Consider the following 26,218-nt stretch of genomic DNA (forward strand, 5'->3'; position numbering starts at 1 on the left):
GCCTGCTCTATTGGAGTTTTTGGGAATCAGGCGAGTTGATTAGTTGCTTAAATTTCACCTAGAAACATCCCTGGAGTGTGACAGAAAACATGATAATGATCATGACATTACATTAGTTATAGGTTATTACTGTCCACAATCCTTTATATCTCCACTAAATGCCAATGCACTAAACACCATGCTTATTTTGACTTTGATTGTATTGGCCATATGTCTGCCTTCTCTCAAATATAATGGGACTATATGGCATTTGGCTTGTGTGTCAAACAGATACATTTGAAAACTCAACAGCAATGTCTCTTTCCAGAAATCATGATGCAGTCACTCAGGATAATCCAGACGTTGTTGTGAACAGTTTCATGTGAATTAGCAGTGATAACATATTAGAGGTTAGTTTGATTTTGGGGTGAACTGTCCCTTTAACAGCAAAATGTACTTAACGTTTTAAAAGTAAATGGCTCTGCAGAAAATGGCTCCTGTGAATAATTAAGGCTTTTTATTAATAAAGTTAAGTTTTGTCCAGTGGTTCCCAACCTTATAGGTTTGTCCCCAAACAAAGGGTCACAAAATGCACCTGCGTATTAATGGGGTGCAAAAGAAGAAACCACTAAGTTCTGCTTTACAAATGTGTATTCATTTTTGTTTCCAGCATCTTTGTGAAATGTCAAATACTTTCTCCTCTTTGGGCCTCAACATTTTTTTTAGATGAAACATCTGAGAAGTTTAGACGGGAATCTCTCTTTGGTGGAGCTGCTATAGGAATTTATAGACATTTGAAAATTGGCCCCAAGTGGACTTTGATTTTCTGTCAGAAGTCACAAACCAAAAGGATGGGAACCAGGTTTAATCTTAAACATATTTTAGCATTTTATTAAGTCATTGTATTTTTTGTTTTCGTTTTTATAAGCGTCTTATTATAGCCTAGCTATTAGATACATGTACGCAAAAAATAGGAGTAAAAGTAACCTACAATATTTCCCTCTGAAATGAAGTGTAGAGGTGAAAAAGAAGAAAGCAGGATTATTTCGTATATACGCTACGTGATGTACGCCACACCTCGTTAGGCTGATGGCTTTTTTAAACCAATCTTAAACAGCCTACAGAGGTGTAGCGTACATCACGGAAGTTATCTGTTTTAAGGGCGGACGTGCCATCGGAATGGCAGGTGACGTGCACATAAAGTTACTAGTCTAGTAGATCAAGGCTTCCGTGTGCAAGGTATGGTAAACTATCGGTTCTCTACAAAGTACTGTATGTTTTTGTGCGAAAATATCAACATGTTAGGAAAGACTGGCTGCAGGGTTTTATATCAACAGCTCATGTGTTCATATCTCGTCGTCGATCTTCGCGGAATATGATCACGATGCAGTTTATAGCCCAACTACCGAAAGTGTTTTGGATATGAGTTGCTGGGATTGTTTAACGATCGGGTTATCTGCTGTGGTTAAGTGTTTTATTGCGCTGTTTTGTTTTTTTATAGAATTATGGAATTAAGGCGAATGCCAACTAAGCAATCTCGGCTTAACAACTTTGCTTCCCACTAGATATCTAAACACCGATACTGAAGCATGATTACATTTCACATCGTTTCCTTAAAGACACCAGAGAATAGTGAACTCGTTCGGGCTACAGTTTTAAAGCTGATGAGAGTTTTGGTTTCCCCTTTATTCCCTTCACTCCTCCCATTCAGGGATTTGCTCAATGCTACCAGAGGTGGTGCAGCTGGAGGCTGAAGACTGAAGACAGCAGGGGCGCTACAGTACTTTGTGTATATACTGTATATATACACATACACACTAATTGTTGCAACTCGAGTGCTCGTGAAAACTTTGTCACACTCAGTTGTGGCAAGATAGAATCATTTTATATAACAATGTCTCAATGTTGAATAAGCCAAAATAAAACGAATCACTCTGATTCTTAACCTTGAACGATGAAAGTTTGAAAATGATTAATCAGGACTAATTGTGTATGTCCCACGGTAATAACCCTCCATTGAGTAATACATCTCTGTAAAACTAGAGTACCACCTCGTGGCTGTTAGCCTCAGCCCACCAGTCAAGTTACAGTTTACATCCGTGTCTGTCCAAAATGTCATCACCTCATCATGCTATCCTATTAGATATTTGTGGGAAATTGTCACAATTAGCATATGAATTCCTGAGTTATGGCCAAAGACGTGTTTTATGAGGTCACAGTGACATTGACCTTTGACCTTTGTCTGGCGAAGCATTTCAAATCCAGTGTTTTTGAGTACACAAGCACCGTGCATTTTTTTACAAAGACAGCATGACAAAAATATGTTAGTGCACTGTGAATGTAACCAACGTTTTAAGCACAAGGTCTTCTAGTATGGTAGCGCCCAAGAGGGATGCTGTGACAGGAAGTGACTGCATTAGTAAATCAAATGTATGAACCACAAACATAAATAACAGTTTTCTTAAAGAGTGGGATTCTATCATGTTGTGTTTGAGCAGAAAGGCGTACTTCCTCACCACAGCATCTAGCACTAGTGTTGAACTTTCTTTTACAGAATCTACTGTTAATGCTCAAAGATGTTTTCTCTTGATGAGATGGGCTGGTAAGTGTGGGCCACTTTGCTGCAGATGTAGATCTATATTTTAGCCCGATTTTTTCTGATCAACATACAGTCATCATCACCCTCCGCAGACTTTAGCACCTTGTACACAACCCTGTGTGTGTGTGTGTGTGTGTGTCATGTGCCTAACTTAGCAATAAAATGGAATTGCTCTCTTCGACCGTCCTACTGTATGTTCCCACCCGCTGCCGTCTATTATTTGTTAAGTTGATCCTATGACATAAGCTGGAAGGAGGAGTTTGAAATGAGAAGTGAAGCTTATCACATGACTGAAGAGGCCAGGCAGGTATTTAACTAAGGCCGGGATCAGAGCTTTCCGACATCGCTCAAAACTGCACCCGAGATCCACCTTTGTTAGATCACCCACAAGTAAAAAAATGTTTGCTCTTCCCTCCAGTTGCTAATTGTTACAAAAACCTGAGGCTTCAGTGGGAAGAACATGATTTCTCAGGATGAATTCTCTGAAGAGTGGATGGATGGCGTTGGGGAGGATGGAGGCAATGGTTGGTCTCCACCAAGAAAAGAGAGAACCAGTTTGGGGGAATACAGACGGCTGTCTCTGGGAGACAGCAGCGACACCTCGGAGCCTTCAGCCCTGGACACGGCACAGCTCCTCCCGCTGATGGAGACCAAGTTGTACAAGCGGCGATGGCTCATGCTCTTCATCTTCAGCGCTTTCTCCATGAGCAACGCCTTGATGTGGCTGCAGTACGGCATCATCAGCAACATCTTCCTGCGCTTCTACAGCATCGGCACCCTGGCCATTGACTGGCTCTCCATGCTCTTCCTCCTCACCTACATCCCCCTCTTCCTGCCTGTCACGTGGGTGCTCAACAACCGGGGCGTCAGGGAGGTCGTGGTGGTGGCAGCAGCCTTCAACTGCATAGGGGCCTGGATCAAGACGGGCACGGCCAACCCCGACATGTTTGCCATGACCTTCTTCGGCCAGTTTGTGTGTTCGGTGGGCACTATTTATATGGGCATCCCGTCCAGACTTGCCTCCTTGTGGTTTGGGGAGCAGGAGGTCTCCACCGCCTGTTCCATTGCTGTTCTTGGAACCCAGGTGTGTCTCTTGTTTGCCTTTCGGGCTCAAAACATCTTTGGCAGTGTGTATATGGTGTTATGAACTTCTCTCGTTGGTGTTAAGAGAACTGTTTGTGTGTGTCGGTTGCAGAGAAAAACTGAGAGAGAGCTCTATCGTCTTTGCAGTGTCTGAATAGATGGCGATGTGTTCAAAAAAACAGGCAGGTAGAGGAGAATGGGGTTGGTTGTCACATTCAGATAACCTCTAGAGGGCAGTGTTCAGAAATATTGGTACAAACATGGCAACGGCTGAGCCGGTGGCTTACAGCTAACAGTGCTAACAACATCAACAGTGCTGACTGAGCTAACAGTGCTATCCTGAGGGGGAACCAGAGGGTGGGCACTACGCTTCTGCGACAACGCAGCTCAGATTATAACACACAAAGAGAGCGAGAGCGACTTCATTCTCTGCTGAGGTAGACATTACTCCAATATATCTCTACATTACAAATAGTTGTTTTCATATTGCTCTGAATAACAAGGTCATTCCTTTCCTACCTGACACTTTAGGCTTCCATTAGACATTGTCTAATGATGATTTCTTTTAGGTTCTGGATTTATTTATATTTTGGGATAATTTAGTTACTTTCTTTAAACTTACAAAGAGCCGATGTGTTACCATTTTTTAAATAACTCTTTCTCAATTTCATGTTCAGAACTGTAAGTTAGAAATGTTATGCAAACAAGCTAAAACTTGAACCGTCTGCTTTTAAACAAGCTCCCAGGTTTGGGGTAAATTAACTGTACAATGAGGTTATTACACTGAGCATGCTGTGTCCATGGCAAGCTAGTGAGGGCTGCTGGGGAGGTGCTAAGCATTTATCCTTCACCCTCACACTCAGAATACTACAGTTTTAAACTTGCTAGGTGGTCTGAAGCTTGAGGTAAAGGAAAACTGTCATGGTTCATGTTACTTTCAACTTACAAGACCCAAACGATTGTTTGAAAGATAATGACTAGAGAGCAGTGGACTGACACAGTTTTGATCATATTTTGAGAGAATTCCAAAGATCTTTCTTCATTATTATTTTTTTTTAGCTCTCAATGATTATTTCTGTACAAGCCAACAAAGGCAGTGAATGAATACTGGACAGCTATGACAGTTCGTATGTATTGGTCTATATATGGATACCTTGTGATCGCACCATGATCTTTAACCCTATAAACATAGAGCATCAAAAGACATTTCACCCCCCTGATGCTCTCGAACCTCTGAACATAAAGTGTGTTTTTTTTCAATTGATGTGTGTCCTCTCTCACATGTGTTAAACCAAACACCGCATACCGGCCATTGTCACACATGTTCTTGTTTTGTGCCTAAGTCCAGCTCCCCGCCGCTGGAGATAAAAGGACACATTGTTGTTGATGTTTACTTGCTCACCACGACTTTATTCCTTTGGCTCCGGTCCCTAAACCTGAAGATTACAAATTTTCAGGCAGAAGTAGTTCACATGTCCCCTTGGCTGTTTAGAAATAGTTCACATTAACAAAAAATAGGTAGGATTTCCATAAAGGCCTTTGAAGATCAAACAGATCAACAGTCTGTGTGCCAAAAGTAACTTCATAAGAGATCTTTTATTTGCACTGAGAATAAGCTTGTTTTTGACAAGTTATCAAGAGTTGCTCTACTTATCCAAAATGCACATAAATGAGAAATACAGTGGCTTTTCTTTGCATCGGATGTGGGACAGTGATATGCAGGGATGACTCCCCAGTTACTGTGTTGTACAAATCTCTAGCCAAATGACCAAAGTTTGAAATGTTGCTGTAACAGGTGCACATCGATAAAGCATGGCTTTAACATTTCTAAAGGACTGAAGGGTTCTGACTTATTTCTGTGCTGTTCTCAGGAACGTCAGGAATGTCTTGTCACTTTTCGCACCTTTTCGTCTCTTGCCTTTCTCCTAATGCGAAGGTACTTTGTCCGTTGTCCACTGTGGAATATCCTTGAGGCTTTAAGAAGCTGAGGAAGGCGGCACTACTCACTGTATTCACATTCGGAAAGTTTGGTACCCCCCATCCGTCCCAGATCCACCAGGACTGTTGCTGGACCTTGAGGTTGGGGGGGGGGGTTCAAGTATGTTCCTCAAATACAAGGTTATAACCAGCAGCTTGTTAGCTTAGCTTAGCATTAAGACAGGAAACAGGGAAACAGCCAGCCTGTCTTGGTCCAACAAAATCCCCCATAAAACAGCGAGTTGAAGTTTTTACACTTCGTTTTTATAGAGATTACACAAACAAGATATAATCTTTTAGAGGTGCTGATAGATGGGTTTTGTTTCATTTGGACAGAGCCAGGCCAAGTGTTTAACTGTGTTACAGTCTTTACGCTAAGCTAATCATCGTGTTTCCATCTATGTTTTAACCCCACTTTAACCCCCTTTTTATATATGTTGAATGTAGTCAATACATACGGTAAATAAGCATGTATTATTGATGTGTTTACAACAGCGGGTAACCATCACTCACACAAATGCCAAGAAGTCAAATGCTAATCAAACGTGAACCTTTGTTTTCAAGGCAGAGTAAAAACACATATTTGACCTTTTCTGCACACCCTTTTTCTTTACCGACTCTTTATTTCAAATTTGTCCCACTCATGTAATGACGCTTTGCCCCTTTTAACAATGTGCAGCGTGTGTGTGTAGCCGTCAGCTAGAGATGCAGAGTCATTTTATTTTTTTTATTTTGTGCCTCTCACCTACAGTTGGGTATCGCCATTGGGTTCCTGCTCCCACCCATCCTTGTGCCTAATGTGGACGATGTGGAGGAGCTGGCGTACCACATCAGAATCATGTTCTACATCAGCGCAGGAGTGGCCACCTTCATCTTTATCCTCGTGGTCATTGGTAAGATGACTATTCACATCCACAGGCTCATAGAAGGGGGTAAGAGCTGTCAGGCTCTCTGCTCACTCACGCAAAAATAGCTCACTGCAAGCCCTTTTCAATGTCATATAACTCCCACAGTCATAGTTGTGGAAATATAAAAAGCAAAGAGGCATCTTGACATTTTGTGCTTTCCAGCAATAGGGACTGTGACAAAGCTGTTATCTCACCTCCTTTGTCCCGCAGCGACACTACTAACATTTTTAGTTGGCATTGTAATGGTATTTTTCGATGAGAACACAAGCGATTCTCAAGTTGGATTTTTTGCCACATCATTGTTTAACACATTTCTATATAGTAGAGCTTCTTATATGGCTGTTGGGCTCCTCAGGCAGCACTGGAGAGCTGAGTCTCCCTGAGATGTGCTTTCTACCGACAACTCAACAGCATCACAGTCCACTGGATGAGCAGCTGCAGTAATTGCTGTAATTGTTCACCTTTTGATGAGATGTGTTTAGACACAATGTGAAATACTTGCAGGGACTCGGGGAGTCATGGGCGTGTTTTAAGAAACCATCCTCCTGGTCAGCTCTGTCAAATCCTCCTTTCACCTCCAGGAAGGACTAAAACTCACCGACAGTCAGAGAAACATGCATCGAGCTTCACCACGGGTTGCACTTTTTTTTAATGAAGATTTTCTGCTGGCAACCTGCTAAACCCAGCAGTAAAATATGACATGCTTTACCTACACAGAATGTATTGTTATTGCATATAGAGACATTGAAAATATATAAATACTCCTCCCAGAAAATTTCAACCTACCATCAAATTAATAAAACTCAGCATTGTATTAGTTACTATGTTAACTATTGTTATTATTGTAAAAAAACAAACATTATTACAATGTTACAATACAATATTACAATTATACTGATACAGCACGTATGGCTTTCACATTGTTGTTACTTTATTCGCAGCAAATTGCTGTGTGGCCACTCTAATGTGATACTGAGTTTATGTATCAAGGGCTTGGTAATAATACTATATTATATCAGATCAGATACAAAAGCCAATCAGGGGACAGGCATTACAAATGAATATGTGTCTATTTAGAGAATGTGTTTGCAGGGACAGAATCTGTCCCTGCAAAGATAACAAAGAAAAAAACGTATTTTCTGGGCTTATTTCAAAAGGTACACACTGGTTTATAAATACAAGGCATTAACATAACATTAAGGTAAGACACACACAGGCCTATTTGCTTCCACTGTTACTCCTCTGCCTATGGGCTGGAACCTCCGTCATTGTTTGTACTGGCTGATCAAAGAACAGACGATGCACGATCACAAGCAGCTTCATGAAGGAACACACAAGTCTGTTTGTCTTCTAGTCTTTCAGGAAAAGCCAGAGATCCCTCCAACTCAGGCCCAGGCTCAGGCCAGGAACATCCCCCCCGGAGATTACTCGTACATGGCTTCTATCTTGAACCTCCTGCGCAACAAGCCCTTCATGCTCCTGGTGCTCAGCTATGGTGGGTCCCTTCCTGTTGCCTGCACCGATGTTTATCCAGTGCTGCCACTTATGATTACTCTATTGTTTAACCATTTGAGTCCTAATTTTAGGTTAGAAAACTGTGCCAAACCGTGAAAATGTGTCTTTAGATTACTTTTTTTTTCTGACCAACAATCCAAAACCCAGAGATGTTTAAATCACAATGATATCAAACAGAGAACGACAGAACTAGTAGATGCTTGGCATTTTTCCTTGCTTATGATTTGTGATTTTTAAATATCAAAATAGTTGATTCACTTACATCAGAGTTCCTTACATGACTTCAGCTAAATCTCTAGATTACACATTTTAGCATGTGGTAGGTTCATAGGGAGGTCACATAAAATGAAATCATGAAGATAGCAGAGGAGGAAGTCCAGGACAGTGTCTTCACATGACACATCTGTGTCATAATGATGTGTTGATTACATCATTGTGACATGCAGGTTATCCCACACTCTATCTTACTTTTATCACATATCCAGATGAGGATGTTGTTGCAATATCTAGGTGAAAGGTGCAGATATAAAAGCCTCAAAATAGATGTCGTCAGTTGGAGCTTTGTGGAACTCACTGTCTTTATCAGCTGGTGTGAAGATATGAGGATGTGTCGTCGGAACACATGGACTTCCAGTGCACTGCTCTCGTGTAGCATTGATTTTAGGGACTTTTGAGATGACACATTCTTTGCTCAAAGGTCACTAAAAAAGACAATGTAAAAGATTGACAGTGTCAAGCATACTATAATGTGTTAGTCTTCAAATGTGTACCCTAAACATGCCTGAACAATGGGATTTTAAGGCAATTTTGTGTTTTTGTGCTGCAGTATAAACAAACTTACATGCTTTTAGCCAAGAAAGTGAAAAAGTCTGGAGGCTGTAATGGGTTGACTTGATGTGTGAAGTTGTCAGCTGTGTTTTTAGGGGGGGCAGCATGAGGTCCCATCTGCACCCTCTTCCTTTCCCTACAGGTCTTCTCTAAATAGACAGTCGCTGATTTCTGTTTGTTGTCTGCAGGGCTGAATGTTGGCAGCTTCTATTCTATTTCCACGCTGTTGAATCGGATGATCATTGAACACTACCCTGTAAGTCCCAGCGTGTCTTTCTTTCTTTCTTTGTGTTCTCCCTTCCTTACCTCCTCAACCATTTTTCCCCTATACCATATACTTGGTGTCAATAAGTCCAGCATGTTGAGATTTGTAAGGTTTTCTTTGACTCTGATTACTAAAAAGCTGCCAAGGAGATGACCCTGACACAGTTAACTAGGGGTCTGGGAGTTTTTATTGCTTAGAGCTTCCAGGACAAGATAACTGCAAATGTCAAAGATGCCTTATATGGTCTGTAAAACCATAAACATATGTTTTTCCTCTCAGGGCGAAGAGGTGAATGCTGGGAGAATTGGTCTGACTATTGTTGTTGCTGGCATGGCAGGTTCCCTTATATGTGGCATTTGGCTGGACAGGACCAAAACATACAAGTAAGATATTTCTATATAACAGTTTAACTATTGATCTGTTCACTTCGAAGGACAACAAAAACTGCCAAACTGATCTTCAGTCATGCCTCAGTTGAGAGGAAGCCAAAGCTCAGCCAAACTCCCCCTGTAGCTTTCCTTCTATCCACTGACGGTACGATACGTGTTTCCTTGAAACACGCTGCCACAGTCTTCAGACAAATAAGTCGGCCTCATGGACATTACAATGACTTGAAATGTGTTGATTTATTTCCCTACACGGTTCAACATGTTTAGGTCCCATTAGGAAATCAATGATGACTTAATGTTGCCCCCTGAGAGTCAGTTTCCTGTATCTGTGTCAAGCGGGTTTCAAAAAAGCCCCACCCCTTTAGCAGACTAGCAGCAGGTCCTGAGACTCTTAACTCCAATGGGAATTCAAAAAGGATCAAAAAAACATTTGTCTTTCGCTGTTGACTACTGTACATCATTTCCCCCCCCTAAAAAAAGTCCCATGGGGTCCACTAGAAAGTGCAGGACTTCACCTCTCCATTGGCAGAGCTTGTTATGCGGCATTTTCATTATAGGGATAGATAGATAGATCTTTGCCGGTGATTACAGCTAAATGCTAATGTCAGCATGCTAAAATGAACACAAAAACGCCTAAGGCCGAAATACGTCCGTTTCCAACATGCTAATAGTGACAATACTGACATGCACCTGTTTACTGTTTACCATGTTCACCATCTTAGTTTAGTGTGTTTTCTGACATTCTGACATTTGTTAAATAACACAAAACAAAAGTTCAGCTGAGGCTGACGGGAATGTTAGTCGTTTTGGTAAGTAACGGCTTGCACACAGCTCTAAATCTTAATTTGTATATCAGGTGCATGAAAGTGGTAAGCATCAATGGAAACAGTAGTTGCAGAATACCAGTCTCTTGTGGAACCCCTATCTTTAATTTATACATGTCGAACAATCGGTTGATCAGCTTCCTTCTTACCATAAAGTGATACCATAAACTCACTCTCACTTCTGAAAGGAAGTGCTAAAAACGTGTTTTTCAGTCTTCAGAGTCAACAGTCACTCTTTGCTTTAAAACATGGGATCCTTGCATGGATATATCTTTTAAATCATCCATTAACAGGGAGATGACCAAGTGAATTCGTGCCCACGTTGAACAAAAGTGGAATCCAGCGGAACTGAGTTTTATATGTGATGTCCCTCTCTGCTTATCTGAGCTGACAGCCTTTACTCTGCTGCTCTTCCCTGGTCACATCTCAAGCCACCACATTAAACATGGAGCGTACGAATCATTCAATCCTAAAAGTGAAGATATCCAATAGCTATCTGATTATTGTTGTTGTCGTTTTTTGTCTTGATTAAGCATCTCAAAACGTTACCTTATTTTCCACAAAGTAACCAATTATTTTCCGCGTGTTAGATACTTGGTACACTGCCTTCGGGGATCTGGCATGCAAACTATTATGATGTGAAAAAAAGTCCTCAGATTCCTTACATGCAGTCAGGATGCTTAGCTGTCAAAGCAGTCAGGCCCAGATTTACGTTGTTGACCCTCACACGCCTATTGTCCCATGTGGGAGAGAGTCAGAGGACTGTGTTGTATTAACAAAAATGTTTTGCAGCATTATCTTACGCGTGGTTGTACGAGAGACAGCTTCACCAGAGTAAGCCTGTTTGAGCTGACGGCTTGGGTTATGACGAGGGATCTTTAGTGACTCCGGAATACGGATATATATATATATATATGTATACATATATGTATATGGATATTTGATAATTTCTTGTCTCTTATAGTTATAGAAACTGAGGATACTTGTAGGCATTAGTCCTGGTTGGGTGAATCATGATGTGCATTTTACACATTAAATGCATGAGACACTTGAAATGATGCATGTTAAATGTAGAGTAGAAGCGCTACTGGCTTGTGAGACTGTCCCAGTGCTCCCAGTTTAACCCTGCTGACTGAATAGTAAGTTTTCTTTCAGATGCAACATGGGATCAATAGTATATAAAGGCCTCATAGAACCACCAGTCCTTACAGGAAACACAAAACATTAACACTTAAGTTGGGTTTGGATATGAATATCTTTTTAGTACAGAATGATCAGACTATAGATGGAGGATTATCAGTACATATGTTCCCCCTAATTTTGCAATTTATATGTTTGTATACAATTAACCTTTTTGTTGAACCATGTAGTATTTCTTTGTTCTGATTCGACAGGCACGTAGCAAACAGGAGCCTTGTCACTAGATTCATTAATATAATAGTCAAAGCAGATTACATTACATTTCTTAGATGATTTTTAGTTACAATAGTCTTGTAGTGAACAACACACGCTGCGTGTCCTGTGTGTGAAGGTTGATCACATCGCCACAGCGCTCTTAAACTGTGTTTCTATCGTGTCTCCTCAGACAAACCACCCTGGCCGTTTACCTCTTCTCCCTGATTGGGATGCTGGTCTACACGTTCACCCTCAACCTGGGTCACCTGTGGGTTGTGTTTCTCACTGCTGGAGTTTTAGGGTAAGTAACCGTTCAAGATGAATTACTACAAAGGTTGTAAACATCACAGTTCAATGTTTGAAATGATGGTCGCTTATTTCTCTTTAAGGAATAATTAACAGGATTCTTGCAGGGTTTGGAATCTTGAGATTTGAATCTGAGATTCAACTCATAAGTGAGCAACATCTCTCTAGACTCCTTAATGTTGTCATCAAGACTTTGGACCCTGTAAAAAAACCATGGAAGAAAACCATATGATATGACAATGAATTGACAAACATGATCACAAGTAGAAGTGTTTCAATTTGAACGATGCCTCATCCTGATGTCGATAATGTCTGTATGTAGTTCATGTTTCTTTACTTTTCTCTCATCTGGCATGAGTGTTATTGTCAAAGCAATATTAATGCTCCTCCGATCCTGCAGTCCTCGTGCTTTGTCCCTACAATTATTGCTATTTATGGTAAGCTGATTAAGCCCATAACTGGTTTCCATAGCGATTCCTTTGTCTGCTTTTCTCTCCTGAAACCAGGACGGGAAGTATTATTATACACAGTAATACTCGCCCTACTTTTAGATTTGTGTGTTTTTTTTCTTCTTTTCTTTGGGGATGAAAACTACTGTAGATGACAGACTTTAATTTGACCTCCAGTGTCTGTCTGTCTGCAGCTTCTTCATGACAGGATATCTACCTCTGGGCTTTGAGTTCGCAGTAGAGCTCACCTATCCAGAATCAGAGGGAACCTCATCTGGACTGCTCAACTGTTCAGCTCAGGTCAGGAATACCAGCACGGTTAACATACAGTATAAGACAGAATACAACATGTGTTGGTTTGGGGCTGTGACTGTTTTAAAAAAAATCTCATTTCAGATCTTTGGAATCATTTTCACCATCTCCCAAGGGAAGATTATTGATAGATGGGGCACTTTAGCAGGAAACATCTTCCTGTGCGTCTTCCTGCTAATAGGAACAGCACTGACAGGTACGATGTTAGCCTCTCTTCAGCATGCCTCTCCTGTGGTCACAAGACAGAAAGACTTTCAAAACAACAGTGGACATCGAACTCCTACCGGCAACTGTGGTCGCATGGGGGAACTTTAAGACACTGTGCATTTTAGAGGTAGAGCGTGACTCTCTAACCCAGTCCTGTCTTTCATAGGATAAGGTTGCTCCCTAGTGGCCGAACGAAGAATCCCCATTTATTAAAGGCATAAATGAATGAAAAGGAAGACTTCATCTTCTTCGTTAATGCTCCATATCAAACGAAAACTTATGCTCTTTTAAAATTCCTAATACTTTTAAAACAGTTGCTGGAGATGTGATTACACGTACTGGCTGTGCATTAACATTACAACAAAATAATTACTAATTTCTCTGATATTCTCTGACCTAAAACATGCAAATCGTCACTTTCAAAACTACATGAGATACATCAGGCTGTGGTATGAAACCCCTGTTATATATATATATATATATATACAGAAGTGAGTCACCTCTGTGGCTGAATGATTTTGAAGAAGATATCAAATTTCTATTATTTTGGCTGATATTGCAATATGATTTGGAAGATTAGAGAGTATTATAATCTTTACGTCATTATCATCATTTTCATTGAAAAACAAAGTGATGATTTGTGTGATTTTTGCAGGGATCTGTACCAAACAAAGATGTTTTCTTAAGTGTCTAGAATATGATGTGTAGGCCAGAACATCTCTGCAGCACGACGATATTTATTTCAAATACTATTTAGATTTTGCCTTTAACAAATATTCTACCTCCTGCTATTTGAAAGTTGCTGTCGGCCATATTGCGATACAATTTAGATTAATTGTGCAGCCCTACACAATTGACTGATACCATTTTCTTTTCCTGCTACTTTTCTTGCCTTAGCTCTAGTTTTAATTAGTAATATTAATTCCACACAGACCATGACTTCTATAAGCAAAGTTTGTCCTTCTCCTGTATCACAGGTCTCATCAAGTCGGACCTCCGACGACAGAAGGCCAACCTTCAAAACAGTGAGGTGCAGACAGTGAGTGTAAGTACATCGGGTGTGCGCTACATGAAGTCAGAGGTGGGCTCTTCACATCCCTTTGGAGGAGGAATGTGTTAGATGCCGCCCTGGCTCTGGGCTGAATGCACTCTGACTGGTTCTCTGCAGTCCTCACGCTGCAGGCATGCACACGAGTGAATGCAGGGGTTGCACTGCTGCACTGCTGGAAACTTTCTCTCTAAACTCACAGAAAACATCCTCTACTCTCAAATGCTGTGAACAGAAAGCACTATTCTGCTTTGTCTGACAGCTCATCGTTTTTTAAATCACTGCAATAAGGTGATAAAACACACCACAATCTGCTATTAATAAATAAAAAAGGAGGTTCCATTTATTGAGTTAATCTGAAAAAAAAGGCATCTTTTTGGTCAATAGTTCACATGAACACTGAACATATCGCAGATTCAAATTTAGTTCAACATAGAACAAAACCCAGTGGACTCCAGCTGATCACAATCATCTTCAAACTTTTAACAATGAATGCCGCTTTAAACTAAATCTTACTTCACATTGCGTGTCTTCTGCTGCTCACCCTTTGCCTCGTTTCAGACAAACTTGGGAACTCTTTTGCTGTTTTACCGCGTCCTTTCTCTGTTCATAATATTCCCTTCATAACAATGTGCACTGAAATAGAAAGCTACAGTAATCCAGCTCACTAATGACACTTAAATAAGATATTTTGAATAGACCACCACTAGTTTCCTTGTTTTATTGATGAGCCAGTTTTGTTAAATTGTTAGAAATGAGAAGACCAGCAGTGAGATGACTAAGGATGCTTGCACAGCAATTGAAAGAAGCCATAATAGGTGTAATTGATGTAATATATATCTAAATAAATAATGCCAAAATACTGTTATTTTACATTTAGCAAGACTTGCAGGAAAGATTCTGACTGCACACGTCTTCACTAAAGACACTGTAAGTGTGGCTGCTGGACTAGAGTGAAGGCAGCAGGCAGTATTAGTTTGGTGTGCAGGGTTTGGTGGAGGGGGGCGGGGGCAGTCTGGTGGTGGTGGTGGTGGTGGTGGTGGTGTGGGATGGAGGAGACGAAGGAGGATGAGGCGTGACACCCAAGCTATTGTTCCAGCCTACAGGCTCCGTGTCATCGGTGCAGGAATACGGGGCCACAGTGCAACGCCCACTGGCAACGGCAGCATTGACAAAAATCCACAATCTCACTAAAACCAAAACACACACCTGCCAAGGTAGGGGCACGCCCTCTGTGACGCTTCAACACCAGCAATACACCAACACACACACAATGGACATGTGACATAATGTGACAGTAAATGGTATTTTCAAACGTTACATTCATTAAAACTGTAACAAACCACATTGTGTTTCAATTTACAAACATATAGGATTTAATTTGTTCTTCACAAAAGAATGACTGATATTTTGTAAATATTAGTACCAATAACACTTGAACTGCAGTACATTCTACTCCACAATCTAATTAAACAGGTTCACCGTCTGTTATAGTAGAATACATGTCTTTATCTCAGGATTACAGCCGCCAATAAAACTCATCTTAAAGATGAAGTTAATATTTAAGAAAAACTGAATTCCAGCAGTGGTGTTTGTTGTTGTTACATAAACTTTTTTAGCTTTAACGATATCAACTTTTTAGGGGACAATTGATCATTGGATGTTTGTGATAAACTGAGAGGTTCTGATGAGTATAAAACAATTCATGGATCGTATTGATCCATGAATGAGAATAAAGAAGAGATGTTTAACATTAAAGTAATGTACAGGCTCATTTTGGTCTACGTAAATGTTCCATTGTCTTTTTGAAGGCTGTGAGGATGAATTTCTGTCTTCTGAATAAACAAAATTTGACTTTTTCTCATTAGTTGGACGACGTGATTGTAATTGTTTTCTGTCCTCGTCCTTTACAGAAAGCGACGGCTGATCTAGAGAGAGCCGTCTCTCCACCTGAGGTCCTGAAAGAGGGGAAGTTCTAAGGAGGACAGACTCTGTCGAAGACACCATGACAGATAAGAGAAATACTGTCATGCGCACGCATTAACATGCACACATGGCCACGGAGAGAAAAAGGCTGCTGTGAAGTGTGAGCACAAGGAGAGTGAATCATACTGAGCAGCCCTCTGTGAGACCCTAAGAATGAGCAGGCCTGCTGTTCATCTCATACACCGTATCGTTGAATCACACTAATATCCCAAGTGCAACTTAGCGCATCCTAAGCAAAGCACAAGTTCATCATGCACAAGGAACCTTAGTGGTTTTCACACCCTTAGACGAAGTCATCTTTGTAAACATTCATTTTATCCAATGCAGGCATTTTACATGTCCTGTTAGTGCAATACAACGGCCACTTTGGTGAAGTCAACATTACTACACTCTTTTACTGAATTGTGTCCTGAGCTTTTACCGTCCCCCTCTGTTCTATGCGTCTAATGAGCAATATTTAAATTGTGAGAGTTTCCTAATATTCTGTGTAACTGTGTTGTGTTTTCCCCTCACGGCCTTCAGTTCAACAAGTCATATCATCTCCGCCTGCTCTTCAGGATCACATGGAAGTTTTACTTTCGTATACTGCTGATGATGAAATATAATAGATGCTGCGCATCTGAGTAAACTTTGGAAATATCTGGATGTACATGAGAGAGCGTCTGGAACAAGTGTTTTTATGTGTAATACTACTTAGCTTGTAAAAGTGTTACTGAGAAATGTAGTCCATGCTGTGTAACCGGTGTACAGTTTGTCATTAACATGTTTTACTTGACGTGTTGTGGCAAGTCGTCTCGTGGTTTTTCCTATTTTATAATGAATGTAGTGTATGTGATTTTAAGAGGTGCTAGTTATTCATTCAGTGGTATTTTTAGGACATTTTACAGTGCTGTGAAAGGCTCTACATTCCCAGAGTTTTTTTTCTATTTTGACTGTATGCACAGTGTAGTGTTTCTATGACACAAAGAAAATGAAGTAAAATAACCATGAATCAGAGGACTAAATGGAGTTTGTTGTGTTCCGTACCTAATTGGATAACGTCAAGAAAAAGGGTTTGGATGTATTAAGTCGACCATGAGAATTTATATTTCTTTGGAATAAAAAACAACAACTCACATAGCAATGTGCTCATGTTTTCTGCATTTGGTTCTTCAAACAAAGAGCTTAAAAGCCTCATTTAACAGAAATTGACCTCCCGCTTCAAACCAAATATGAGATCAGAGCAGCACAAAATATGAAATGTTTATCAAAAATAATGCAAACAAATCATTTGCTTGCTACTTTAGCAGAAAACATCCAAAATCAAAACATTTCATTTTTAAAAGTTTTATAAGACAATAATTGTGCCTGAATTGAAAGAGTGCACAAACATTTCACAGCACAGAACCAACAACAAGAAGAACTGGTTAAGAGGAATAGTAGACTTTATAATTGCGAGCATAGTTGTGTACTATATAGTCAGATGAGTTCTTTGGCAGATCAGGAATAAAAAAAAACATTCAGGACCGACAGTTCAGATACTACAAAATGAAACCTCCACGTATGACCTGACTTTCTGTAAAAACGTTTTTGATTGCTCTGTGAACTGTAAAACGTCAGTTTAAAAACATTAAATACAGCCCAGATGAAGTTGTATATAGTCTATAGAAAGTGTTACATGAATCAATGTACAACCAGATGTCATTCTCTTCAAGAAGGAAAATAAAAACATTTAGGATTCAGTTACGCTTCTTCTGTCTTGTACCGACCTCCTCTTGTGACTCTGGGATACACTGGTATCCAATCAGCATTCCTATGATGGAGAAACCTAGAAGAGCACATGATGATGTTCAAATACCTTTAAAACCAAAGATTTGATAATTTAAGAGATAATGTCAATATATGTCCCATCGTGGTCCACACTCACTTGCCACAATGAGAGGTGCCATGACCCCGATAGTCAGAGGAGCAGTTTTGTAAATGAAGGCTTCAGACAGGAAGTGGCCCAACGCCAGCACAAATGTCCACAAGGTGATGTGATACAGCCTGCAGGAGCCGGGAGGACACACAGTAAGAACATACAGCATGAAGCCTGCCAACAGCAACAAGGTGCAGGAAGTGAGGAGCTGCCTTACGTTCGGTTCTGGATATCGATGGCACAGGAACAGCGGATGATCGACGACAGCAACGTCCAGATACCAAACGTTCGAGCTTGGAGACCATTCACTATCGGAAATGAGAAGTAAACAGAGAATCAGGAATGAGGGACCATGATAGAGGCTTCTGTATATCCTAGTTGACTTTGACACATTTTTGATAAAGCCTGATCGGTAAATCGGCTGAGCCAATATTTGCTTGACACAAACACTGCTATCAGTAGATCAATAACACGATGTTGTGATCAGGGTCATTTAGAAACCTTGTCCCCACCAGAGAGCACTTACATGTTTATATTTTTAACAGCAAAAATGTCCCATTTAATAGTCAACATATCTTTAATTCTTTAACAACAATATTAAAGGTATTCTTATGAAAAACATGTATTTCGGTAATGGTCCACTATTAACTATTCCATCAGATTTTTTCCTCACAAATATTGATTTTGTTGGTGTGAAGATTGCTATTGATTTTTGACATAAATAAGATATGATACAGTTGCTTTTTTTTCTCCAAACGGCATAGTATCGTATCTGACTACTTTGTTGGGGTTTTGGTTATTCTAGTAGAGAGATATAAAGCCTGAATGTTGTATTAGCAGCTGGTTTCAATTTTCAGATAGTTATTTTCATTCAATCCCATTTCATAAACGTGCACACATTTTAGACCACCAACTCTTCGACAGCACCAGCATCATGCTCAGATGAGTGAAATATATGGCGACTTGACATTAAATGTTGTCAAGCTGTGTTACATCCATTACGTTGTGTCAACATGGTTTGCTCACCAAACTCTGGTGCCCCGGTGTAGAGCTTCTCTGACAGAAAACTGTGATCTCTGAAACTCTGCACGGTGTTTCCCATCGCGATGACGGAGACCATCAACAACCAGCTCCGCAGCACGTTCAGAAAGCGACTCATGTTTTCTATATGCGAGACGCACCTGTCAAAGGGAGTCAGTGTTGTTGTTCATGCAGAATAATGTCACGTTACAGACGGATGAACAGATGTCTGCACATCACAGGAAAAACGGAGATATTCAACAATAACTAACGTGACAATAGCAGGCTAACGACGACGTAATTAACCTTAATGAACGAGCCTATTATGATAACACACATAGTATATTTACCTGGTGGCCTCTACAAAACTACCGCGTGGACATATTCCTGAGAGAAAGGACTGAATATAAAACAATTAAGTGGGATTCAAGCCAACGGTGTTATGTTTCCACTAGTAAGTCTTTTCCTCTTGGACTGAGGGGATGACCAATAACAGAGTTTAAGAAATGGCTCCATCCAGTCGTACCATTCATATGATTGGCCCAAACGAGCTTTCAGGTCCCGCCCACTTTCGTATCCAACCAATAGAAACCAAGCAATTCGGTCACCTGCAGACTGCAGGCTAGGCTGCGTTCAAACAAAGAGTAAATATCGGACGGCAGAGTACTCTGTGGTGACTTGTGTCTTCGTTAAATCTGTCAAAGTAACGCTTGAGGAAGTACAACGTAAGGAACCGCTAAAGGTGTCACTGAGGGAAAAAAAACATTCGAGTAACGTTAATACCACCATAATATCCGGAGAGGAAAACGTTAATACACTGGTCTGAGTATTACAGTTTTTAATTCAGTTTATAACGGATAGTAATCAAGCAACATGTGCATCAATAGTAACATATTTGATTTATGTTTCGCGTGTGATCTCGTTTAATCACACACAACCACATAGGCCTACATCTTTATGCGCTTTTTTCGTTTGAAACTCCCACGTCCCACCCCTGGGCGGGTGCACAGAGATGCAATGCAAAATTTGGTCAGGTGGACATACATTTTTTTCCACGACTGCGCATGCTCCTTGCTCTGTTGCTACTCAGTTGTTGTAGTTACCAGGAAGATTAACCGCGATGATCAACTGGCCCTGCTGATAGCAGCTAGCTAGCAGTAAGCAGGATCTCAGAGATAAAGGCAAGTGTACGTTGGTGTGTACTTGTCTGGCATCGTAAAAACGTCTACTTAACTCTCAAACTAAGCAGACCCGGTTAGCTTCCCGTAACTAAAGTAACATGACAGTAACGTTAACCTTAATTTGTATTTAGCTAACGCTTGTTTTGGCTGTCTATGGGCTCTCTGTCTGGGGTTAACGTTAGTCGTAACGTCTTCTGTCCCCTGTAACGGCAATAATACTACATGTAGGTAGTTACCACGAGCTGCTAACTTAGTGCTAAATGTGTAGCAGTGTTTCAGGACTGAACGAATTTAAATTATGTGTTACAAGCTACGATTTTGCATGAATGGGCTGAGGTTTATTTGAACTGAGTTGAACTATTTATGTTTTTGCAGTCGGAGGGGGTGAGCGTTAGGTGCCATTGTAAGACTTAGACACTTGATGCCAGGAAGATCTCACCGGGCAGCTCGTCCTCTTTCACTGTGAAGATGCCTGCTGTGATCCGGGATAAGGAGGACTCAGAGTCCTCTTCAGAAGACGAGTAAGTGTCAGCTCGTAACACTTGTCTACTGTAGAGTCACATAATAGTTAGTGCCCCTGTGGTGTACTGCAGTCAGCATGCAAACTCACCTCAGAGTCACCTTAGTGTTGATAAGCCTTTAAATAGCAGGTCTGTGCCAACTTTTACTTTAAAACACAATGACTTTCTAAATCAGAATGTTCATTCTTGTGCTTTACATTAAATCTACCTATGTTGTTTCACTAGTGGGAGTATTTTCTCTTCCAAAACACGCTCCTCCCTAGATATGTTTGCATGTCTTTTATAACAGACATTTGTACACGGAGGTGGAGATGAGGAAGATAGTGTTCACAGTCTGTGCAGCTTGTGAATGATGCTGTCTGAATTACGCAGGTGGCAGTGTGAGTTAGGTTCTTAGCCTCCTGATCCTCCGATAAGACCTCAACTCAAGATTTCACTCCAAATACAGTCTAAATGTAACACCATGCTATACCCAAAAGCAATATCTTTTTGTCCCGCGGCTGTACCAAAGTCTTTTGTCTTTCCAATTTATTATAGTTTATTGATTGTGTAATGTGATCTATACAGGATTACAGGAGAGGCCCTGTTAATAAATCATTTATGCAAAGATACATTCAGACAAAATGCAACCTCCAGGAAGCTTTCATTTTGCATAATTGATGAAAGATTAGCTGGTCGAGAGAGAAGAACGTCTAGCTCTAGATCATAGCAGCAACAGTTGTGACTATGTTAACCTGTCCCTGCCAACTAATTCCCTCTTAAGCTATACTTAGTCATGGCGTTCTGAGAGCCACTGCGCCTGCTTTTAGTCTTATTTCCATTTCCTGAATTAGTTTTGATTGCTTTAGTTATGGTCCAGTGCTCGTTTTAATGATGCAGCTGCATTGAGATGCTACCATAGCAGTAAAGACATGCGATCCCCCAAAAAACTGTTTTCACTGCTACAGTAAAACACTTTGATTTTGTGTCACAGAGATGTAGTATTTCCTGTACACCCTGTCTGATTTAAACTTATTACCAAACAAGCATCGGCTGCAAATTTGATTTAAATCTTCTGCTCAACTCTGACTTGAATGTCACTTTTTTTTTTTGTTCATGGCAATTAATTTGAATTGATATTAACACAATGTAAATGTTTATGACAACAGGCAACCTTAAATAATGCAAAGGACAACCAAGTGTCGCAAGCAAATACAGGAGACAAACACATCTATGTACAAGTACATGGACAATGTGGCATATGTAGCCAAATATTTGCAATTTAAATGGCCATGATGTACTGAAATAGTACTGTGGTGACAACAATTTGGCCTTTTGTCTTAGCCCTTCACATCTTGTATCTCAATAGTCTTTATGTTCAAAATACAAGGCAGGCTTAAATACAATCCAAACACCTTGTTTAAGGGTGTGTAACAAAGCCACATCAGTGGAAAAGATATACACCACGTTGTCTGAAATGGGCAGCGATTGTTTACATGCCTCTCCACCGAAACACGACCGGTTGTGCCTGATTGAGTTCTACTCCATCGTCGTGCTACCTTATCTTATTCTTAGCCCCTGATAAGCAGGCTGAGTCTGGTACCATCAGATAGTCTGCAGTTTATCACGGGTGTTTGTGAGTACAGTACATGGGTTTGTTTTCCTCCAGAACTTCCTGTGTTTGGTTCTGTCTTTTTCTGCCTGACTGAAATAAACGGCAAAACTACCCATATAGGTTTGTTCACATCATCCGCCATAGCACACACATCTGTATTATATTGTTGTTGGGAAGTTTCTAGATTATCTTATTTTTGACAGTTCTGTGGGTGCCTCTAACTGTGAGCGTGTGTCATCTAATTGTTTGTGCACCAGAGACCATCCCTGCATTGCCTGGAGTGGCCTCAGCAAGACCATCCCAGTTCTCTTGTTTTTCCCCGAAGCTGCTGTTTCAAAAGATGGGAACATCTGCTCCACTGGAGGTACGCCACAATATGTTGAAACTACACAATGAGTATGAGAAAAGTGATGATAATATAGTAAAAATTTGGAGCCTCCAATGAGTTGGATATTAAGAATATTTTGTTTACCATAGAGCGATATCATATGGCCTTCAAGATTGTGCGCACAGAGAGTCGCCTGGTACGAGGACTGCTCACCAATCATGGATTCCATGAGGTAATGTTCTGTGCTGAATCATGCTAATTTAAAAGATCAGCCTAAAGCTGTGTTTCCAAAAAAGCTGCGTTTCTCAGCTGCACATGCTCCTTATGTACCTCTCTGCTGTGTAGGATAAGAGATAGTAGGGCTGTTCTTATTTCCTTTGACTAATAATGCCGATGTCAAAGCCCTGGAATGCACCCACGGAAAAACCCCCCCAAATGACCTCAAGAGCATTAATCCCGTTTCACGAGGGCACACAATCCCCATTATTGCTCTTTCCAAGCAGTTACAATTAATTCCCTTTTTATATCATTTCAATGCTTCTTGACTCCCGCTCACCCATCATCAAAGGCAGACGAGTGTCTACCACAGCCGCGACAGAGCCAAACTTTAATACGCTTTTATTGCAAACATCTGGCTCTCCCCTAGACACCGAGCAGCCATTTGAATGCTGCCTCCTAACGAATTGTTGGAATAAAACAAAACAAAACAGATCAAATAATGTCAGGGTGACGAAAATGTGTTAGTTGGCTTTCCTTTTGGTGATAATTTCCGAAGAGCCGGCGGCGTTTCTCCAGGTTATCGGTGGAGTGTCTCGCTGCTTCTTCGATTTCATTTAACTGAGCTGTCATATGTGATGGACATCAGAATATAATACTGCTGTCGGTGTCTGGAAACTCCACAGAGCATTTTCAGCATGTACAGCAATGGCTTGGTTTTATGCTCTTTTTAATGATCCTTTTGCAAATGTCATTTGCTTCCTGTGCACTGAATCCAAATGATTTGTTCCATCGTGTTAAGTGAGGTCAATCACTCTGTCTGTTTTTTTTTTATTTTTCAGGTTCACCCAAACAGCAACGACTTCAACCTCATGTGGACAGGATCTCACCTCAAGCCTCACATACTACGCAGCCTGCAAGACTTCCAGAAGGTCAACCACTTCCCAAGGTTAAGAATAGAGCTCTCCAACGTATGAGTGTGTTGCCACTGTTTTCTGCGTTTTAAATATCCCCACCGACTGAGCCATTCAAAGCCCGTCAGTTCAGGCCGTGTGTTCGCTGGCTTCCACTGCAAAGCGCATTTAGTTTTGGCCCGGTGCCTCTCTGAAAACATGAAATGAATCATACTGCAGAGGGCAATCCATTGCAGTCATGTATTGCATATATTTTGTGTTCTGACGCTCTGCCTATTTCCAGGTCATATGAATTGACGCGCAAAGACCGCCTGTATAAAAACATCCAGCGGATGCAGCAGACCCACGGCTTCAAAAACTTCCATATCGTTCCTCAGACCTTTGTGCTTCCCTCTGAGTACCAGGAATTCTGCAGTAAGACACGCCTCACGTGGTCTTGTTTGTCAAAGTACACCTCTCTGTTTTCAGGCATTGCCCATTCTAAACGTTATACATGTTTGAATCCCTCCTCAGACTGCTTTGCAAAGGACAAGGGCCCCTGGATCATAAAACCAGTGGCATCTTCAAGAGGGCGAGGCATCTACTTGGTCAGCAATGTGAGTGATTTCGCTCTCTAATACAGCCGTTCCTGACCTTTTGGTCTGACTTCGTAAAAAGAGTAATTTATTCTCCTTCTTCAATTCCTTTCATTTAAAGGACTTTCTGGCTTTTCAAGGATGAACCCTCAAGCTCACACTTAGTTTTGTTTAACATAAATATGTTTTTTTCTTTTCTTTCCTATTAAATCTTATCCCTTAAAGGTACAGTGTGTAGCATTTTTGGGGATCTATTGGCAGTAATGGAAAATGATATTTCTTTAGTGTATAATAATGTGAAGATAAGAATTGTGTTTTCGGTCCCTTAGAATTGAGCCGTTTACATCTACATTCACAGCGGGTCCTCAACATGGAACCGGCCGCCATGTTTCTTCAGTAGCCCAGACCGACAAAGCAAACACCGACACTACATAAGGCCATTCACATGTCGGCTACTGCAGGTCTCCTACACGTTGGCACACGGGAGACGTTTTTTTTACGTGCCTTTTGTTTAAAAGAGTGTCTAAAACAGCGCTGAACACATTCTCTAACATGCACATTGGAAAGAAATTAAAAAGAAATTTGGAGGATAATGATTCTGCAACTACTTTGCATGCGTTATCTGTACGAGTAAAAGCGTTGAGTTAAAGGAATACTTTGACATCTGGGTAAATTCACACATGGACTTTCTTGGTGATAGTGAGGTGAGAAGATTGATACCGCTCACCAACCTGTAGGATAACTTTAAGGCTACGCAGAACCAGCAGATGGTTAGCTTAGGTTAGCACAGACTGGAAACAACTAATCTTTTAGCTAAGCTTAAATTTGAACACAGGTTCATATTAATGACAGGCCTAGTGGGAGTTAACTGTAAGCATCCTGACTTAAAAACATACTGTGTGAACTGAAACAGTTGTCCAGATGTTATTTGTGTGTGTGTGTGTGTGTGCGGAGCGGTGTGCAGATACAGCTGTCTTTGAAATAAGTATCAACCGGTGTTTCAGACATTAATAAGCTTTGCGGAGTAAATTACACTCTTCCAAGGCCCGGGCTTTTGGAGGAGCTCAACAAGGTTCTCACTCTTGGAAAACATATGCACAATCCTTCTTCCTCTCAGGCATTTTATGAAACAGTGGAAAGAATGTCAGAGTGATATTTGGAGAGAGGAAAGAAATACGGTCATTATTTTGGTTCAGGTTTTCTCTGAACTGTAGCCAGCACTGAGGTTACCCCGCCCCCCCCCCCCTCCGTCCCATCTCTTCTCAACTTCGCCACCTGCAACACATTTCAACCTCATAAATGACCCATCTCCCACCACCAGATTGTGTTTTTATAGGCTGTTGGAGAATGTTGACCCGCTACGGCCAGTGTCGCTGCAGCCTCCGACTTTCCTTGTTGACTCTTTGATGTTAATGGTTAGCAGCAGTGACGCATCATCTATCTGGAATTCAGCGTTTAACGCTGTTGTATGTGAACGAATGTACAGTACGGAGGACTGTGAAATAAAAACAATAAACCTGCTTTCATTTGCAGTGGAAATGTTATTCATGCTCTGCTGTTGAGAGATGTTGATTGAGTTTGAAGTCTCACTTCATCACTTTAGTAAATAATGTACGCTATCAGTTGTTAAGTCGGTCAATTCATTTACCCTCCGTACCAACCTCATCACGGTTTGAACATGTTAAGATGATTGTGATCGACTGCCTTCATCTGCGTCATCGTGTTAACGTGTCTTTTATCTGTTTCTGTTCATCATCTGCAGCCCAATCAGATTTTAATGGATGAGAACATCTTGGTGTCTCGCTATATTAATAACCCGCTACTGATAGACGGTGAGTTCTTCTTCTTCTCCACTGACAGCCACGTCTTCACTAATCCGTGTGAGTGACTCTACTCTTTGTT

At 40.9% G+C, this 26,218-nt stretch overlaps 3 protein-coding genes across 4 annotated transcripts in view; 2 read left to right on the forward strand and 1 right to left on the reverse strand.

Moving 5' to 3' along the window:
* The first annotated feature begins 1,147 nt into the window (after positions 1-1,147).
* On the forward strand, positions 1,148-17,189 carry flvcr2a (FLVCR choline and putative heme transporter 2a). 2 transcript variants are annotated; one of them, XM_079174330.1, is made up of 12 exons: positions 1,148-1,218; positions 2,997-3,662; positions 6,390-6,531; positions 7,901-8,041; positions 9,078-9,145; positions 9,434-9,537; positions 11,953-12,063; positions 12,712-12,817; positions 12,914-13,025; positions 14,014-14,081; positions 15,184-15,301; positions 15,998-17,189. In XM_079174330.1, the coding sequence occupies exons 2-12, from the start codon at positions 3,039-3,041 to the stop codon at positions 16,009-16,011; spliced, it is 1,608 nt and encodes a 535-aa protein (XP_079030456.1). In that variant the 5' UTR covers positions 1,148-1,218; positions 2,997-3,038; the 3' UTR covers positions 16,012-17,189. The 2 variants fall into 2 exon arrangements, with proteins under 2 accessions (XP_079030456.1, XP_079030455.1); XM_079174329.1 differs by having other exon boundaries at positions 12,712-13,025.
* Positions 17,190-17,326: 137 nt separating this feature from the next.
* erg28 (ergosterol biosynthesis 28 homolog) lies at positions 17,327-19,454 on the reverse strand. The gene is made up of 5 exons (XM_079174331.1): positions 19,338-19,454; positions 18,994-19,148; positions 18,185-18,275; positions 17,977-18,095; positions 17,327-17,877 (listed from the first exon to the last, which is right to left on the reverse strand). Exons 2-5 carry the CDS (start codon positions 19,124-19,126, stop codon positions 17,789-17,791), a joined length of 432 nt encoding a protein of 143 aa, XP_079030457.1. The 5' UTR covers positions 19,127-19,148; positions 19,338-19,454; the 3' UTR covers positions 17,327-17,788.
* A 1,182-nt stretch (positions 19,455-20,636) lies between these two features.
* The window catches only part of ttll5 (tubulin tyrosine ligase-like family, member 5), a gene marked incomplete at its 5' end in the record, with an annotated part of 41,815 nt that continues 36,233 nt past the window's right edge, over positions 20,637-26,218 (forward strand). Inside the window, 7 exons of the mRNA XM_079175141.1 lie at positions 20,637-20,689; positions 22,541-22,647; positions 22,761-22,843; positions 23,670-23,776; positions 24,025-24,155; positions 24,255-24,337; positions 26,079-26,148. Coding sequence (XP_079031267.1) covers positions 20,637-20,689; positions 22,541-22,647; positions 22,761-22,843; positions 23,670-23,776; positions 24,025-24,155; positions 24,255-24,337; positions 26,079-26,148 — 634 coding nt within the window. The remainder of the gene's footprint in view (positions 20,690-22,540; positions 22,648-22,760; positions 22,844-23,669; positions 23,777-24,024; positions 24,156-24,254; positions 24,338-26,078; positions 26,149-26,218) is intronic.

This window comes from Pholis gunnellus, assembly GCF_910591455.1.
Source record: "Pholis gunnellus genome assembly, chromosome: 15".
Classification (NCBI taxonomy): Eukaryota; Metazoa; Chordata; class Actinopteri; order Perciformes; family Pholidae; genus Pholis; species Pholis gunnellus.